This window comes from Coniophora puteana (assembly GCF_000271625.1).
Source record: "Coniophora puteana RWD-64-598 SS2 unplaced genomic scaffold CONPUscaffold_14, whole genome shotgun sequence".
Classification (NCBI taxonomy): domain Eukaryota; kingdom Fungi; phylum Basidiomycota; class Agaricomycetes; order Boletales; family Coniophoraceae; genus Coniophora; species Coniophora puteana.
The window spans coordinates 1,338,154-1,354,353 of NW_006913066.1; the positions used below are offsets into that span (position 1 = coordinate 1,338,154).

The window sequence follows — 16,200 nt, forward strand, 5'->3', positions numbered from 1 at the left end:
GAAGTCAAGGTTGCTGTGCGCGGCGTAGGTCTTTGCGGGCCGCGTTGACATGATTTAATTTACACATATCCCTCAGCTTACAGCAAGACTTCCTACGAAACATCCGGGCAGACTACATTGAAAATTCAGCCAGTGTACTTTGTAGCGTGTTGGCCTTCAACGACCCGAAGTATTCATCAAGCGTTCCCCGGCTGATAGGCATGAATGCATGACCCGGTGCTGTCGGAGCATTCTAAGCCCCGCCGGCACCGAGCTAATCCTCCGAGAGTCATAGACGCGCCAGTCTATCAATAACATAGCCAGCTCCAAGCATCATGTAGTCTCTACCATGAAGAAACCACTGACAGTGAGGCTATCTGACAGTGCCAGATTCTAGGTTAAATTATCAATGACATTGACTTAGACATCGACGCCTAGACAGGGGCTTCAGATAAATACTCAGCCGCCCTTAGAGTGCAGCTGAGCGGTTGCTTTGCTGTCTTTAGCCCAGAAAACTGCGCAGACACTCAGACGGTACATGAGAGTCGTCAGATCATCATCTCTGCATACACAGCTCAATATGAAGGCGCCCTGAACAATTGAGCCATGTCAAGAGGCCAGTCAAGAGGGGACGTGCGCTTCCGAACTCCGCATTTGTGGAGAAGGCTGTTAGCTGTCAATTGAAGCGCCCTTGGACTTGGTAATCTAATTCTGCCTCCTCATGGCCTTCACTAGTTTCGAGCGCTTTTCAACGTTCTCATAGCCCCGCCTGCTTCATACAACGAACCCCGCACAGCGACTTGTTCCTATCCTGGATCCGGAGTTCACTGCCTGGTCTAAAACCATCGTCCATGCAAACCACGTTTATCAACACTTGACGCTTGAGGCTCAAAAGACGAGCTACAGCAAGCACTGGAGCTCAAACCATTCTTTTACCTCCCACCATCGTCACTGGCGCAGAAAGAAAGCCATTCGGGATCATGGACCCGACTTATCCTATCGAAGACTCAATTCCACGCCCCACGACACCCCACATCTTCAAGCGCGCGACAAACTTTATCACCCACACCGCGCGTGACCGCCGCGGTGCCCCCGCCGGAAGGCAATTGCGCGTCAAGCCCTGGAGCGACACACCCAGCACACTCAGCGAGTCGATCAAACGGTTTACGAGGTTCACCAAGGACGACGCGTCGCGAGTCGGTCGCGGTCCCCAACGACACCACCACGTCCAGGGACACGGCGGCCACGGAGCAACCACGGGCATCTCGGGCCGAATATGGAAGGATACTTCAGCTTCAGGATTTCCAGTGCCCAGCAACGTGTCGAGCAATCACCACGCTGCTGGTGACGCACCCGCCTCCCCCTCTCATTGCATCCCCATGGCCCAGATACGACAGGACGAGCAACAACTCACGGTCATGCAGAAGGCGTCCATGGCCGATGTCGCCGTACCACCACTGCTGCAGCAGGGTGTGCCGATGACAAAGGTTTCTGCCACGAAACAGAAGACGTACCTCTTCAAGTTGGACCCTGATATCGGTCAGATCGTGTGGGAGTCGAAGAAGCATAGAATCAGTACGTCTCATCCTGTGTTATTGCGTTCGTCATACTGATCCCTGAATGTTCCTGGGCTGGCTTCGGAAAAATAGTTCCAATCGAGAACATCAAAGAGCTCCGGTTCGGTGCCGAGGCGCGGTACTACAGGCAGCAGTTCCAGCTTGCCGAGCAGTACGAAGATCGGTGGATTACCATTGTGTACACCCTCGACGCGGAGTACAAGACCCTCCACCTGATCGCGTCAACATTCGATGTTTTCCAAATGTGGCATCTCACCCTTCGCAAACTCTATGCGATACGTCAAGAGCTTATGAGCGGCCCGGGGAACGTCGAGATGCGCGAGGCTTTGTGGGAGAAGCAGTGTTGGAAGGGCGGGGAGAGCCAGGAGCAGCTTAGCTTCGACGAGGTCGAGAAGCTCTGCCGAAGGTTGAACATCAACTCGTCTGCGGACGACCTTTTGACGTTCTTTGTGGTGAGTTCGCCTACGTGTCACGCATATTCAACCTTGACGACATAATTTGCAGAAAGCAGACTCTCGCAAGCGCGGTTATCTCGACTTTAGCGATTTCCAGCATTTCGTCCAGCTCTTGAAGGCCCGACCCGAGGTCGAAGCTCTCTACAAACGGCTTGCCTCTGCCATGAATGGACTCTTTACCTTTGATATCTTCCAGTCGTTCATGCGAAACAGCCAAAAGGTCCGTAGCCATTTATGCATATGTTGACGAGGTGAACACGCTAACATGAGAACCTAGAGTAAGCTCTCCGACAACGAGCTACGTCAGATCTTCATCAAGTACGCCTCGAGGGCAGACAGCCAGACGCCTGCTCAAGCACACGCGGCAGCTAGCTCCACATCAACGCTACCGATCCCTGCCCAGACGACACCCGCTCCGGAGCGCTCATCTACGGAACCATCCTTGCAAGCTGTATCCGGATCAACGTCGTCCACTCAGGCTGCCCCTGCCTCATCCTCTGCACCGGGTCTATCGTCATCTAAGCCCTCTGCATCAGCTCCAACGGCTCCAGCTCCGCCTTCCCCAGCGCCTCAACATAAGGCTTCCACCATCCCGGCGCCGTCTACAGTCCCTTCATCCTCCTCAACATCTGGCCCTAATTCAGCTTCGGTACCGTCTGGCGCCTCTTCTTCGGACGCACCAGCTACATTACCACCTGCCTCTTCCGTACCTGAAGTCGACGGCTCTGATGTGCTCACGCTAAAGGGATTCACCTCCTTCCTCATGTCTGTCGACAACGCCGCTTTCTCAGACCAGCTGTCGAAGGTCTACCAGGACATGACACGGCCGTTCTCGGAGTACCTAGTCTCCTCGTCACACAACACCTATCTTGTCGGGAACCAACTCGTCGGCGTAAGTACCATCGAGGGGTATATCCGCGCCTTGCTGCATAGCTGCCGGAGCGTCGAAAGTACGTGACTTTGCACACAACTCTGTTGGACGATGGAGACTAACTAAATGAAACTCACAGTCGACGTCTACGATGGCGACAACGAGCCGCAGATCTTCCACGGCAAGACGCTCACGTCCAAGGTCGGGCTCCGCGAGGTGTGCGAGGCGATCAAAAAGTACGCGTTCGTTACTTCGCCGTACCCGATCATCATCTCCGCCGAGGTGCACTGCTCGCTGCCCCAGCAGGACAAGATGGCGGCGATCATGCGGGATGTGTTTGGCGATACGCTCGTGACAGCTCCCGTGGAGGGGAGGCCGAAGATCGAGCAGCTGCCGAGTCCGGAGGATCTGAAAGGGAGGATATTGTTGAAGGTGATATCTTTGCTCATATGGACTGTGACTGAGAGCTGAACATACGGATCTACAGACAAAGGGCGCGTTTCCGTCCGAGAATGAGGCCGCTATCCAAGTCCAAGCGGTCGAAGTGGACTCCTCTTCCACGGAGACATCGGCGTCAGATTCGGATATGATCCACGAGCTCCGGGACGAACTCAAGACCGAGTGGAAGAAAGCTCGTGACAAGGACCACGAGGCAATGAAAGGTACGTTACTTTCGGCTGCCTTGATTTACAAAGGCTGACAAACCATCTATGCAGAGCTCAAGGACGAGCTCCGAAAAGCACGCGGCATGTTCAACCGCGTACGCGGGAAGAACAACAACTCTATCTCGGCGCTCGTTGGGACAGGCGTAGCAGCCGCAGCGCCAGGTTCTCAAAGAGCCGGGCAAATCCACCGTCGGCTCTCGTCGAGCTCTTCGTCGTCCTCGGCGGCATCTGAAAAGCCACCCAAGCCGAAGATCTCACTCGAGATTACGGCCCTGTTGGTGTATACCGTCGGTGTGAAGTGCCGGGGGTTGAACAAGAAGGAGCACTACGAGCCGGCGCACATGTTCTCGCTTTCTGAAAGCACGGCGAACAAGATGGTGAAGAGCGGCTCGGGGCACGATCTTGTGAAGCACTGCAAGGGGCACGCCGTGAGGGTGTATCCGAAGGGCACGCGGCTGAAGTCGACCAACTACGAGCCCCACCGGTTCTGGGCTACTGGGTGCCAGCTCGTTGCCATCAACTGGCAAACATTTGGTGAGGTAGCCTTGAGATCTTCTCTCTTGCGTCGCTAATTACGTACTACTTTATAGACATGGGCTACATGATCAACCACGCCATGTTCCAGCGCAACGGACGAGCGGGCTACGTGCTCAAGCCTCCAGCTTTGAGGTCGGCCGACAAGGAGCAACTGGCCCAGCGCACTAAACGCGTCCTAGAAGTCACTGTACGTGTTTATGTCAGTACATGCACAACCAGGACACTGACCCTTGACTGTCACTAGATTATCTCAGCCCAACAGCTTCCTCGCCGACGCGACTCCTCCGGACGCGAGGTGACAGACAAGGACAAAGGCCGCATCGACCCCTACGTTGAAGTATCCGTGCACGTCCCCGAGTGGGCGCACACCTCCGTCAAATCATCCTCGTCGTCATCCTCGTCCGTGAAAACGCCATCGAAGCTGGCGGCGGCGTCGGATTCGTCGCTAGGTCTCGACAAGCTTGACAAGGTCGCGAGCGTGGGGCAGCAGCTGAATACGGTGCGCACGAGCGTCGTCAAGAACAACGGGTTTAACCCGCTCTGGAACGAGGTGCTGCGTGTGCCGTTCGAGGTTGTCGGCGGGATGGAGGACCTCGTCTTTGTCAAGTTTGCGGTCAAGTCGGAGAGGGGGGAGGATAACGACGACCATGTCGCTCTGTATTGCGTCAGTCTTGGGAGCCTCGAGCAGGGTACGTGGCGTTTTGCCTTAATTGTTCGAGACGAGCGGCGATACTAACTTTACTTTGTTTGCAGGGTACCGTCATCTCCCGCTGCACGATGCTCAGCTCTCACAGTTCTTGTTCTCAACACTGTTCGTTCATATCAATGTGCGCGACGCCTAGAAGCAACGCGCGGAGATATCCATACCCACTCCATTTGGTCGGAAATGCATTACTTTGTAGGATTTCGCATTCGCATTCATCGCATGCACGGAACGGAAAGCAACTTGTACATTTGGTGTTTCATTAGTATCTATTACATGAGAACAAAGGGGAAGCTTGGTTTGCATATACAATGTTTTACTAGGAGATCAATACATGGGAAATAGACGGGATGCGATATAGCGACAGCAGACACGAAAGCAATAACGATAGCAAGAACAGAGAGGTGATGTGATGACTAGACTTCAGAGCGTGCAGCAATTACTGTGGAGGCGGAGTGGGAGGGCCTGCGAATCAAAGTCAGAAGACAATAAAGATACGTGAGTACTGCCCTAGATGCACGCACCAAAGAGACCCGCTCGAGGCGCAGGAGACCCGGCCTCCGGAGGCGGAATACCGGGCAAGGGACCCAGCATCGGATCCGGTCGCCACTGCATCCACGCGGGCGTCTGCGGTGCAGGCGCGTGCATGTGCGGCGGCATCGGCGCGGGTGGATGCGCCGGCGAGGGCCTGTGTGAGGGGGCGGGAGACTGCGGTCGTGGGGCTGGGAGGGCTCGTTGTCTGCGTCCGCCTGCTTTGTGCACGGTGCGCCAGGCGGGGCGAGCGACGACGGGGGGTTCGTCGTCGGATTGGGTGCCGGCGTGGGAGGAGGGGGGCGGTGGGGCTTCGATGGATGGTGGGGATGGGGTGCTGGTGTACTAGCGGAGTATGTAATATTAGGAGTAGAGTTGGGATAAGGGCGAGGATGGGGGCCATACAGATGATCGCCAGTCGCCGTGGCCGTAGTCGCCGCTCGACCCGTGTCTCGATTTCATGGCCATGAGTTCTGCGATCTCGCTGTACATGTATGCGCACGGACGGTGAAAGGGGCGGTTCTGGTCAGCGGAAAGACAGTTTCCATAGAGACTAGATGTGCTCACTACTGCAGCTGCCTGCGTTCATCTCGTAGTTGTCCGACCTCCGCAAGCAGGACGCGCATCTCACCCGCAAGTGCTTTGCTAAAGTCGTTGATATACCTACCCGAGCCGAGAGAAACCGTCACATTAGCCACTGCTGTGCTCCGAGGGTAGACACACCGCTGTGCCTTACTTGGGTGCCGCCCCGTTATACGGGCCTGTCCTTTGATTCTGGTTCGACATACTTGCGAATAAGGGCCTTTGTGGGTATCAGGAGAGGGTATCGTCAACAGCTTGTGAGCTGCGCAGTTCAAGTTGACTTTAGACCCGGGCCCTAGATGGCAGTGGGTGTGAAGATAATGAACAAAACGTGCTCCGTGGCGGTGGGCGGAGGGAAACCAGACACGAGGTGCGGCGAATCAGCAGATAGCAGAGTCAAGTGACGATAGCCAACTTCTGTGCGAATTAACACCTCTAAGAAAGTAGCGGGAGGAACCTTGAGCAGGTTGGTCAGGGAAGCGAGCAAGGGTAGTGTGAGTTTGGTCACATGATGGGTAACATAACCCTAACTTTCTCAAAATTTCTCATGTCTAAATCTACACAACGTGTCACGTTTGGTACATATGACGTTCAGTCACCACATGACACGACCGCGCTTGAACGTTTACCTTGTCGGCTTCGGTGCCTCGATGCTATGTTAAGCGGACACGATAAAGTGATATTGCGGGGAGATAGCATATAGACGAAGACGACCTATTATACAAAAAGAAAGAACGGAAAGCAAATCCAGCCTGATTAGATCACCGTACAAAGAGCGACGACGGGAGAGATATCATAGTAAGGAGAGGAAATCAAGAAAGCAGATCAGTAAAGGGCGTATGAAAACAGCATATGTCGTGCTCTGAGGGTCTAAAACCCCCTGAGCGCATCACCCAGCGCACCCATGTCCATTGGCGACGGCTGGACGAACGCGCACTCGGTGCTGAGGCGCTTTCTGCCGCGGGAAGGAGAGCCGGAGTGGACGTGCGGTTTGAGCGGGATCTTGCCCTCCGCGATCCAGGCCTGGACGGGCGCATGCTTCGTCGTCGGGTGGTACCCGCAGGCAGCGAAGAGGTCGAGGTGCCGGAAGAAGTTGGGACTCGGGTCGAAGAGGCACATGTCTGGGGAGGGGGTTATATTGAATGAGCCGTCGGGGGCGGAGGAATCGCAAGGCTCACTTTTCTGCAGGATGGAAAGTGCTTCCCGGACTGAGATCTTGCGTGTCGACATCACTGAAGTAGCGTGGAATATGAGTTTGCGATATTTAGATTCAAAAAAGGGAGACATACGGTATGCGCACACAATGATGCATGCCCTCAGCTCGACACGACACTGTACGAGCACCTGCCCTCCATTTGCAAGCGCGTCTCCGATAAACTTGCACGCGGTCGGCAGCTCAAGCAAAAGGGCCTCCCTCGCATTGTTCGGCACGTCAATGAAACAGTGCGTGAACATGCTCGGCAGCTGCGGTACCGGCTGCTGCGCCGACGAGATGCTAAGCACATGCGTCGTGCCCGTGTCGAGCAGATACGACTCAACGGCGTCGGCGTCCTTTGGAAAGTCACTGACGCAGGACCTATTGGGTGAGGAATTAGGCATTAGAGAGGGACAGCGGGGAGAGGCACCTTGTGAGGTAGAGCTGGTCCAGGACGACAGGTACGGTGTCGGAGATGGTGTTGAGGTACTTGGTGACGTCGCGTTTCTGGCGGCGCATCCAGGCAATGTAGTCCGGATGGCTGTCGGAGGGCTTAAACCGGCACTCGGCGAACGTATGGAGCTGCTTCCTGAAGCCGTAGTTGGGATGGACCATGGACCGGCCTGTAAGCGCATTAGCGAGCGAGAAGGAATGTGTGTGTGGGTGGGCTTACGTTTTCGAAGAACCTGCAAGGCAGCGCGGGCGTCTATACGTTGCGATTGCATCACTAGAGTGGGATTAGCGTATGCACGGGTAGTAGGATACGGGGACGTACAATAAGCGCAGATAACTGTAGCACTCCGAGAGACGCCCATCAAGCAGTGAACGAGGACTACACCATGGTTGTCGAGGGCGGATTGGATGAACTGGCAGGTACGAGGGAGGTGTATAAGGAGGTCGTCAAACTCGGTGTCCTGAATGGGTATGCACAGATGGGTTACGGCGTCTGCATCTGAGGAGGGGTTCTCTGGACAGACGGAGAGGACGTGGGTGATATTGAGCTGGGCATGGAGGTCTTTGCTGAAGCCTGCTGCAAGACTGACGGAACGAGGATTCGGCGCTAGTGAGTTAGTACTAGTGCCTGACGTTGCCAAAGATAGACAAGGATTGACTGACTTTCCGATGTAGAGTTTTCCGTCGAGGACCGAGTCTACTGAAATGAGGGGAACATCTGCGCCGTCCATACGCACTGTTTTGTGAGAGAATGCAATGAGCGAGGAGGGAGAGAAGGGGAAGGAAAGAGAGGGTGGAGTTGTGGATCAGTTTATAGAGGTTGTCCCCCAGAATCGAATCGGTAACAAAGTGCTCTTATTGGCGGCTTCTCGGCGGTACCTTTTCGGCCACCTCCCCCTTCCGCGATTTTGGTCCACATCGTCGTCGCTCATCTCGCTCTGGCCACACTCCTTCTCTCGATGACCTGCTCTTTCAAGTCGTTTTCGTAGTCATTCTGTCACGGGGTAAACAGGTGCGATAAGCAAGAGATGGGGTGGCACGATACGTGAGAGAGCTTGCACCACCAATTTTTCCGACACTACTGGCTCTGTTGTTTCACAGTGCCTCAGCACGTTCTCGTCAGTTTCATCACCTACACATGACTGATTTCAATCTGGCGCTATTTTGAAGTGCTCGACGTTCACAAACACAGCAACTTTTGACACGACTCAATAAGGGAGGTGTAGCTGGCCGATCATCTGACGATTGCTGTGTTGACGTCAGGTGTCTATGACGATTGGCTCGCCCACCATCCATTCTCACTCACTCTCCTCCTTGAGCTTGAAGCCGTGCAGACGACTCAGCAGACGTTCCTCATCTCCTTCCACCGGCCTTCCGTCTATCCATCAGTCCCCTCGACGTCTCGTCTTAGACATGTCTGACCGCCAAGATCCATTCACCCAAGGTCCGTCCACGACAGCGCAAGACATGGAGGATCCCCCTTCATATGCGGACACATCCAAACACGAGCTCGTGCGGACAGAACCCCCGCCCTGGAAGCCCAATTTCACAGAGCTGCCCTCCACACTCGCCAACGACCCTATCCCGCGCAGACCCCTCGATCCTCCCCCAGACTGCTTCTCCGTCCCTTCCCCACTGCGCGTCAAGTCCCATGATTTCCCCCCGTTTGCCATTCCGAGCATCACGTCTACGCTCGCGGACGGATTCAAGCTACTTTACCCGTCTGATCCAGACCTGCTCACGCGGCACGGGATAACGAAAGAGGATTGGCTCCGGTTCTTAGAGGACGTGGTCATCGCTGCTAGGCTTGCTGGCTTGGGGCTCAGCGCGGTAGGTTCGAGGGTACCGGTCGTTCCGTTGCCTGCCAGAGGGCTGTTCGGTGGGAGCAGGGGCACGGCGGGGACAGCATACGATGCGAGCTTCGTACGGAGTCCGAGGGATGAGGTGCAGGCTCTCATGCAGGTCTGGAACGAGGCGGCGTTGGAAAGGAGAAAGCTGAGAGTGACTCTCGTTACGATCGCGGACGGGGCTATGAGAAGCGGGTATGAGATTCTCGTCGAGTCGCTATGATAGAGGTACGTTGCTCTCGAGTTGCTGTCCTGTGCGAGACTCATGCCCAAGTTGCCCCCCTTAGACTGTTCCTTCCCCTTGTCAGCTATAAACTTGATCACGACACCTTGGATCCCTTGTAAACTGTACAACCATCATGTAATCTAGACCGTGTACGAACACATGACTGTCTGGTGATAATGTCCTGTCCAAGTCCTCCGCGGTCTCCGGATACGTTTAAGAAATAGCCCCTGTCGAGGTTGTAAGCGTGTAAGCGCGCCGCTGCACAGGGTCGCTGAAGTTTTACGAGTCTACTACCACCCATGTTGTCCCGGTCCCTCCCTTCGAATCTTCTTCACCGTGCCTCGCAGACTGCAGCATGCACGACCAATGCTGTAGCGTCGTCAAGGGTGAAACCGGGCCGTGCGTTCAGCAAAGTGGCTCGGTGTGGGGGTGTGACCCATTTTGGAGAAGGTCAGGTCACGCTGCCCAGGCCCAGTTCACGAAACCTGAGCTCAGTCGCGCGAGATCAGATCGATTCAACTGATAGTCCAGCGTCTACCCCATCCTCGCACTCCCTCAGACTTGCTTCACGACTGCCACGACACCTCAAGCTCAAACTTCCGTTCACCCCAAGACGCACCCTCGTCACCTTTCAATTCAAAGCCACCGACGACGACATGGCTAATCTAGTTGCACCACAGGCCCCGCCCCGATGGAACCATTCGCCCGAGGAGGTGCTTGCGCTGACGAAGGAGGCAATTCAGAAGAACAAGGAGGTCAGCGACAAGGTCGGCGCGTTCAAGGAGAGCGAGTGCACGTTTGAGTCGGTGCGTCGTATCACTGTCCGTCTATGTCCCCAGGGCTTACCGTTCCCCTTTCGCATGTCTCCCATCCTACCGATGACGCGTACAGGTGTTTGTGCGTATTCATTCATTCCGTCCGTCGTTGTATAATGCTAACCTCCGACGCTTAGCTCACCCTTGCGAACGCCGAGTCCGAATTCGAGGCGATCTCCGAGCCCCTAGCGTTCTACCAGAACGTTTCCACCTCCAAGGAGCTCCGCGACGCTTCCAACCAGGCCGAGATCCTCTGCCGCGACTACGGTGTCGAGGAGTCCATGCGTCTCGACGTCTTCCACGCCAAGACAAACGCGGAGAAGAACATCAGGGACTCGGGGCGCTGGGAGAAGCTCAATGAGGAGGAGCAGCGCCTCGTCGAGAAGATGGTGCTCGACGGCAAGCGCGCGGGTCTTGCGCTGCCCGAAAAGGAGCGCGAGAAGCTGACGACGCTCAAGAAGGAGCTGTCCTCGGTGTGCGTCGAGTTCCAGGTCAGTTCCATTGTTCATCGCTCACGTGCATTGTACTTACTGTCTCGACTACTTTCGCAGAAAAACTTCAACGAGGAGAGCGTGAGTGACAGTCTCTTTTTCGTCATAGGCCCGGACTGACGTGATCACAGGGACATATCTCATTGACACTCGAGGAGCTCGACGGCGTCCCGCAAGACGTCATCTCCGGGTATGACAAACGCGAGGAGAACGAAAAGACGCTTTACGACGTCAAGTTCAAGACACCTGACATCTTCCCTGTCGTGCGTACTTCTCTCTGGCTGTCAGTCATCCTCAAGCGTCATTACTAACGGCACTCCAGTTCAAATTCGCGCACAACCCCGAGGTCCGCAAGCGCGCGATTGAGGCCCACGAGGACCGACTCTCCATGAACGTCCCCCTTCTCGACCGCGCTCTCGAGCTCCGTAGGGAGATCGCAGGCTTGCTCGGATACAAGACCTGGGCCGACTACGTTACCGAGCCGAAGATGGTCAAGAGCGGCAAGAACGCTGAAGACGTGAGTTTCTTGCATGCTTTCGCTTTCGTGTCGCTAACTGATTTCTATAGTTCTTGGACGACCTCGAGACGAGGCTGCGCCCAGTTGGCGAGAAAGAACGCGAGACGCTGATTCAACTTAAGAAGGAGGTTCACGAGAAGCGTGGGCTGCCGTTCGACGGCGAATTCAACTTCTGGGACTATCGGTGCGTTGATACGCCCTCCTCTATCGTGATTCCTCTGAACTTCGTCTGTTTTTAGGTACTACGACCGCGTCTATATCGAGAAGACGCTCGACCTTGACGACTCACTCGTCAAAGAATACTTCCCCGTCGCCGTTGTCGTCCCAGCTATCCTCGAAATCTATCAAAACCTTCTCGGCGTCCGCTTCGTCGAGGTGAAAGGAGACAAGAAGGATGTCTGGCATCCCGGTAAGCACCCACTCAGCCCTTTTTCTTTGCCGCTGACGACTCCCTCCAGAGGTCCAGCAGTTTGCCGTCTGGGAGGCCAACGCAAAGGATGGATCGGGCTTCGTCGGCTACTGCTACCTCGATCTCTTCCCTCGCGGTGCGTTCAGTCCCCCTTCAATCCTAACGCGAGCTCATACTTAACCTCGCATACAGACGCTAAATATTCACACGCCGCCGTCTGGCCACTCCTCCCTGGTTACGCCGCCCCCGAGAAGCCGAACGGCCGTGCATACCCGCTCGCGGCCATGGTCGCCAACCTCGCGAAGCCGACGCCCGACCGGCCCGCGCTCATGCGCCACGACGACGTGACGACGTTTTTCCACGAGATGGGCCATGTCTTCCACGGTCTGCTTTCGCGCGTTCAGTTCTCGCGCTTCCACGGCACGTCTGTCGCGCGCGATTTCGTCGAGGCGCCGAGTCAGATGCTCGAGAACTGGTGTTGGGAGCCCAAGGTGCTCGAGAAGATGTCGAGCCACTATGAGACGCAGAAGCCGCTGTCGCCTGAGCTGATCGACAAGATCATCAGGAGGTGCGTTGGTGGTTACCTTCTTTGCTTGCAGAAGCTAACGACTGGGCGTGAGTAGCCGATACGTCAACGTTGGCCTGTTTTACCTCCGTCAGGTGTTCTTCGCCAAGTACGATCTCAAGGTCCACACGGACAAGGGTAAGCTCTACCTCTTTTATACCCGCTCGTGAATCTGCAACTTACAACGATCATCCCGCAGATGCCGCCGACACCACACTCCTATGGAACACGCTTCGCGAGAAGATCTCGCTCGTCAAGGGTGGTGCAGTCAAGCCGGGTCAAGGTACTTTTGCTCATATCGTCGGTGGCTACGACGCTGGCTATTATGGGTGCGTTTCCTCGATTGTTTCTCCTCCTTATCACTCACGCACATGGTCTTTATTTAGCTACACGTACTCGCTGGTCTTTGCTGCTGACATGTATGCCACCGTCTTCAAGAAGGACCCACTGAGCCCGGCACTTGGACAGCAGTACCGTGACGAGATCCTGCGCGTTGGAGGTAGTCGAGAGGAGCTCGAGTCGCTTGAGGTATGTTCACCAGTTTCACGTCTGAATTTGTGAACCTGGTACTTATCAATGTCACAGCACTTCTTGGGTCGCCCGCCAAACTCGGAGGCGTTCATGGAGGAGATTTTCGGGACGGAAAAGTCGAACTTGTAATTTTGTAGTATAGTAACTAGCAGCATTTGGACACACTGTTAATGACCCACCTATCGTTCCCACACTTATATGTTATATGAAGCGACCTGTCAACCGTTGATCGGACGCTTGATATAGCGGTTTTAGGTCAATTTGTGTGGTATGCCGGTCCGTACCAGCTGGCCCAGCTGGTTTTAGGACTGGACTTAGCCACAGAACAGAGAAAGCGCGTCCAGGTCCCTTTGCTGACTAAACGCCTTGAGTCATAGGCCACGTCATTCCCTCGGCAACTCTGGCCGAGGCTGAACCGTCGGTTCGGTGCCTTTGCCCGTCCTCCCGCCCCTTTGCTTACCGTCCGCCGCTCCCCCTGTTAATAATAGCCCCTCCCGCTCGTCGTCGCGGACGACGTCAACGACGTCTCGCTGTATCTCGCCCATCCCTTCACGTATAAACTTCGTTCTTTTACTATTATATACTAATTATACACCTGCGAGACGAATTATGTAGCTATTATGTGGCTAATCGTAGGGAATAGACCTCGCACTGAGGTGTTGAAGGTGAGGGGGGCGGGACTGCGAAACATATCAAATGGGGAAAGAACCGACACAGTTCGGATGGATTTAGCAGAACGCACCGTTGTTTCGGGTTGCTTCTCCCGCACGTGGCTGCATTCGGACATAATGCTGGGGCCCCTTCATATTACCCTTGGCGCCCCTCACACAACGGCCGTTGTCGGCGCCCGCGGCGTTGAAGACGTCCGCAGCGTCTGTGCTGGCGAGTATCACGTCGTTGGCGCCTGCGTCGTCGAAGGGAAGGGGACCAGGGGAGGGGACCATGGCGCGGAAGGGCGGAGGTGTTCATCGGAACAGCGGGACGGAACACCTCGGAATCAATGGGACAGATTTAGTGAGTCGTGCCGTTGTTTGGGTTCCGCTTCCTATTGCGATAGTCGGCCTTATGCCGATGCCGACTCCCCTTTCCCGTTGTCCCATGTCCAGTCCTCGTCGTCCTCGCCCACGACGTCGACGTCCCAGCCCACAGCGTCGAATGGCTCATCGTCGATGACAGCGCGTATGGCGTGTCTCTCGCCCGTGGTTACCCAACCTACATGAAGCCGCCAATACCGGAAGTGAGTGATGTGATATGTAGTCAACGTAATCAGCGCCTAACGGACATATTCCCATTCGGTGATATTCCCTTCCGGTTTCGCCCTTGCTTTTCTCCCTTCCCCTCCTCCCGCGTCGAACACTACAGCGACGAGCCTGGCGCTTGCACGCCCCCCTTTGCATCCGAACCTCACGCAAGTCGCTCATGGGCAAGTCCGCCAAGTTCGCCGTCCGTGGAACCTCAAGGAAAGTGAAGTTCTATGGCAACAACAGCAGGAGGGTGCAGACCTCGAGCACAAAGGCTCTGAGCAAGCGCCAGCGAGAAGCCGCCCAGGCGCGACAGAAAGCGGTTCAAGGTGAGTTCCCAATTTTTCTCAAATTTTCTCCCGTTGGTTTTCATTCTAATCTGCCTAGCTATGACATACGAGGAGCGAGAGGAGTTCGCGAAGGATGCCCCACCTGCCGACACCTCCTTGCAACAAGACGATACCATGGACTTTGACCAGGTACTCCCAGCACCGGGAGACGAAGGCTTTGTGCAGAGCCACGAAGGAGGTGAGTTCCAGCTATACAACGATCTCAAAGCCATGCTCTCGGAATCTCGGTGAGCATGTTCTTTATCCGCCCCTTCCATCTGACTTAATTTGCTCTAGGGCGAAGCGCTACGACGGGCGCGATCGCAGCAGTCGGGTTGCGGATGCGGCTGCAAAGTGGGACGTTCAGTACGAAGAACTCGCCGATGCGTACCTGGAATGGCAAGCCACTCCCCTCTCCCCAACCTACCCCTCTCCTCTCGACGGCGCGACTAGCACGTCCCCGACCCCTTCACCACCAGCCGCCTCCGCGGAGGCTATCCCCGAGGGCACCGCATCCGAGCCTCAACCCGAAGCTTCAGCCAATCCGTCTACATTCCGCATTCAAGCCGTGGATATATTCGGTACGAGTCCTCTTCCGCCCATTTCGCATGCTGACGTCTACTGCAGATGATCAAATTGCCGACATCCGCCACGTGTCCCCCTTCCTCAACGTGAGTCTCGTCCGACATGGCCTCGTGGGATGCAGCCCCTCTCAGCCGACCGTCGCTATCTCGCTCCGCACCCTCGAAACCTACCGGCAGACCCATCGGGTCTGTCCGCGTATGAGCATCCAGGCACAGGCAAAGATGCTGTGTCACATGCACGGAGTAAGGTACGCGTTCCGGATGATCGCTCAGCCCGCTAACGTCCGCCTAGGTCCCGTATCGTGCCTACCTGTCCTACCAGTTTCGCGACGCCTACGATGTGTACCTAGAAGTCCTCCGCCGCGTGGATCAACGCATCGCCGCAGTCCTCCATCACGATAGCCCGCATTGGCGGATGCGCAACTCGTGCCCAGCATGTCAATATCATCTTCAGGACGAGCCCCCCCTCCGATTCAGCTTACTTTGCGCCATGGACGGCAACAATTCTCTCAAACTCGTCGACCCTCGCATTCGCTCTGGGAAGGAGCGTCCCGATCCTCGGTCTGGCTGCTCGGACATCTGGCTCAGCGAAGCCTACGTTGACCAATACAAAGACAAAGTCTCGAGCTCCCAGACCCCCTTTCCTCCGCCCATTTCTTCTGACGATTTTGATCCCGATGCATCCGACTTACCCCCAATTGACGCAGGCGATCCCACGGAGGTTTGTACCGACCGGTGGAGGAACTCCGCTCCAGAGGCGAAGAAGAAGATGTTCGCTGTATTCAAGAAATCCGGCATCTTCATCTCTGTCTGCAGACATGGTATCCTCCTCAGCATCTGCGACATGGTGCGGAGTGGTGAATTGTGAATATCCTATTCTTCTCTTATGTTCGGCTTCCTGACACATTCTATTATAGGCAAACAGCTAAGGGTATTAGGGTTAGATTAGGGTGTGGGTGAACAATTTCACAGGATCTGTGTGATTTTGGCACAATGACCTCCCCCAAAATGACACAATGTCATTTTGGGGGGAGACAAAATTCACAAAACACAGTTTGTGTGTGTTTAATGCCCCCAAAATGTCATCATGACATTTT

General features: G+C 55.4%; 7 protein-coding genes across 7 annotated transcripts; 4 read left to right on the forward strand and 3 right to left on the reverse strand.

Moving 5' to 3' along the window:
• Positions 1 to 1,331: 1,331 nt before the first annotated feature.
• CONPUDRAFT_131189 (PLC-like phosphodiesterase) lies at positions 1,332 to 6,367 on the forward strand. The gene is made up of 14 exons (XM_007775539.1): positions 1,332 to 1,554; positions 1,629 to 2,008; positions 2,061 to 2,231; positions 2,289 to 2,961; positions 3,022 to 3,314; positions 3,370 to 3,544; positions 3,599 to 4,081; positions 4,138 to 4,271; positions 4,329 to 4,773; positions 4,838 to 5,252; positions 5,312 to 5,663; positions 5,724 to 5,802; positions 5,886 to 5,981; positions 6,055 to 6,367. The coding sequence occupies exons 1-10, from the start codon at positions 1,359 to 1,361 to the stop codon at positions 4,924 to 4,926; spliced, it is 3,039 nt and encodes a 1,012-aa protein (XP_007773729.1). The 5' UTR covers positions 1,332 to 1,358; the 3' UTR covers positions 4,927 to 5,252; positions 5,312 to 5,663; positions 5,724 to 5,802; positions 5,886 to 5,981; positions 6,055 to 6,367.
• Positions 6,368 to 7,491: 1,124 nt separating this feature from the next.
• Positions 7,492 to 8,279, reverse strand: CONPUDRAFT_64760 (phosphatases II; the record flags this gene model as incomplete). The annotated part of the gene is made up of 4 exons (XM_007775168.1): positions 7,492 to 7,718; positions 7,769 to 7,822; positions 7,871 to 8,133; positions 8,212 to 8,279. The coding sequence occupies 4 exons, from the start codon at positions 8,277 to 8,279 to the stop codon at positions 7,492 to 7,494; spliced, it is 612 nt and encodes a 203-aa protein (XP_007773358.1).
• A 203-nt stretch (positions 8,280 to 8,482) lies between these two features.
• CONPUDRAFT_169044 (uncharacterized protein) lies at positions 8,483 to 9,747 on the forward strand. Its single transcript, XM_007775540.1, has 2 exons — positions 8,483 to 9,623; positions 9,683 to 9,747. Exon 1 carries the CDS (start codon positions 8,818 to 8,820, stop codon positions 9,616 to 9,618), a length of 801 nt encoding a protein of 266 aa, XP_007773730.1. The 5' UTR covers positions 8,483 to 8,817; the 3' UTR covers positions 9,619 to 9,623; positions 9,683 to 9,747.
• A 530-nt stretch (positions 9,748 to 10,277) lies between these two features.
• Positions 10,278 to 13,078, forward strand: CONPUDRAFT_64694 (Metalloprotease; the record flags this gene model as incomplete). Its single annotated transcript, XM_007775163.1, has 13 exons — positions 10,278 to 10,427; positions 10,574 to 10,927; positions 10,988 to 11,008; positions 11,059 to 11,190; positions 11,250 to 11,444; positions 11,495 to 11,628; positions 11,684 to 11,853; positions 11,903 to 11,989; positions 12,046 to 12,421; positions 12,477 to 12,556; positions 12,618 to 12,747; positions 12,805 to 12,946; positions 13,004 to 13,078. The coding sequence occupies 13 exons, from the start codon at positions 10,278 to 10,280 to the stop codon at positions 13,076 to 13,078; spliced, it is 2,046 nt and encodes a 681-aa protein (XP_007773353.1).
• A 489-nt stretch (positions 13,079 to 13,567) lies between these two features.
• On the reverse strand, positions 13,568 to 13,893 carry CONPUDRAFT_158547 (uncharacterized protein; the record flags this gene model as incomplete). The annotated part of the gene is made up of 2 exons (XM_007775541.1): positions 13,568 to 13,629; positions 13,692 to 13,893. 2 exons carry the CDS (start codon positions 13,891 to 13,893, stop codon positions 13,568 to 13,570), a joined length of 264 nt encoding a protein of 87 aa, XP_007773731.1.
• A 119-nt stretch (positions 13,894 to 14,012) lies between these two features.
• Positions 14,013 to 14,241, reverse strand: CONPUDRAFT_158548 (uncharacterized protein; the record flags this gene model as incomplete). Its single annotated transcript, XM_007775542.1, has 2 exons — positions 14,013 to 14,161; positions 14,232 to 14,241. The coding sequence occupies 2 exons, from the start codon at positions 14,239 to 14,241 to the stop codon at positions 14,013 to 14,015; spliced, it is 159 nt and encodes a 52-aa protein (XP_007773732.1).
• Positions 14,242 to 14,654: 413 nt separating this feature from the next.
• CONPUDRAFT_64281 (uncharacterized protein) lies at positions 14,655 to 15,971 on the forward strand (the record flags this gene model as incomplete). The annotated part of the gene is made up of 4 exons (XM_007775131.1): positions 14,655 to 14,767; positions 14,817 to 15,065; positions 15,196 to 15,346; positions 15,396 to 15,971. 4 exons carry the CDS (start codon positions 14,655 to 14,657, stop codon positions 15,969 to 15,971), a joined length of 1,089 nt encoding a protein of 362 aa, XP_007773321.1.
• Between the last annotated feature and the right edge of the window lie 229 nt (positions 15,972 to 16,200).

Coding starts and splice junctions, on each gene's coding strand:
- CONPUDRAFT_169044 (XM_007775540.1), top strand. CDS start 8,818: ATGACGATTGGCTCGCCCACCATCCATTCTCACTCACTCTCCTCCTTG.
- CONPUDRAFT_131189 (XM_007775539.1), top strand. CDS start 1,359: ATGGCCCAGATACGACAGGACGAGCAACAACTCACGGTCATGCAGAAG. Junction 2,009..2,060: donor ACCTTTTGACGTTCTTTGTG/GTGAGTTCGCCT, acceptor CATAATTTGCAG/AAAGCAGACTCTCGCAAGCG. Junction 4,774..4,837: donor TCTTGGGAGCCTCGAGCAGG/GTACGTGGCGTT, acceptor CTTTGTTTGCAG/GGTACCGTCATCTCCCGCTG.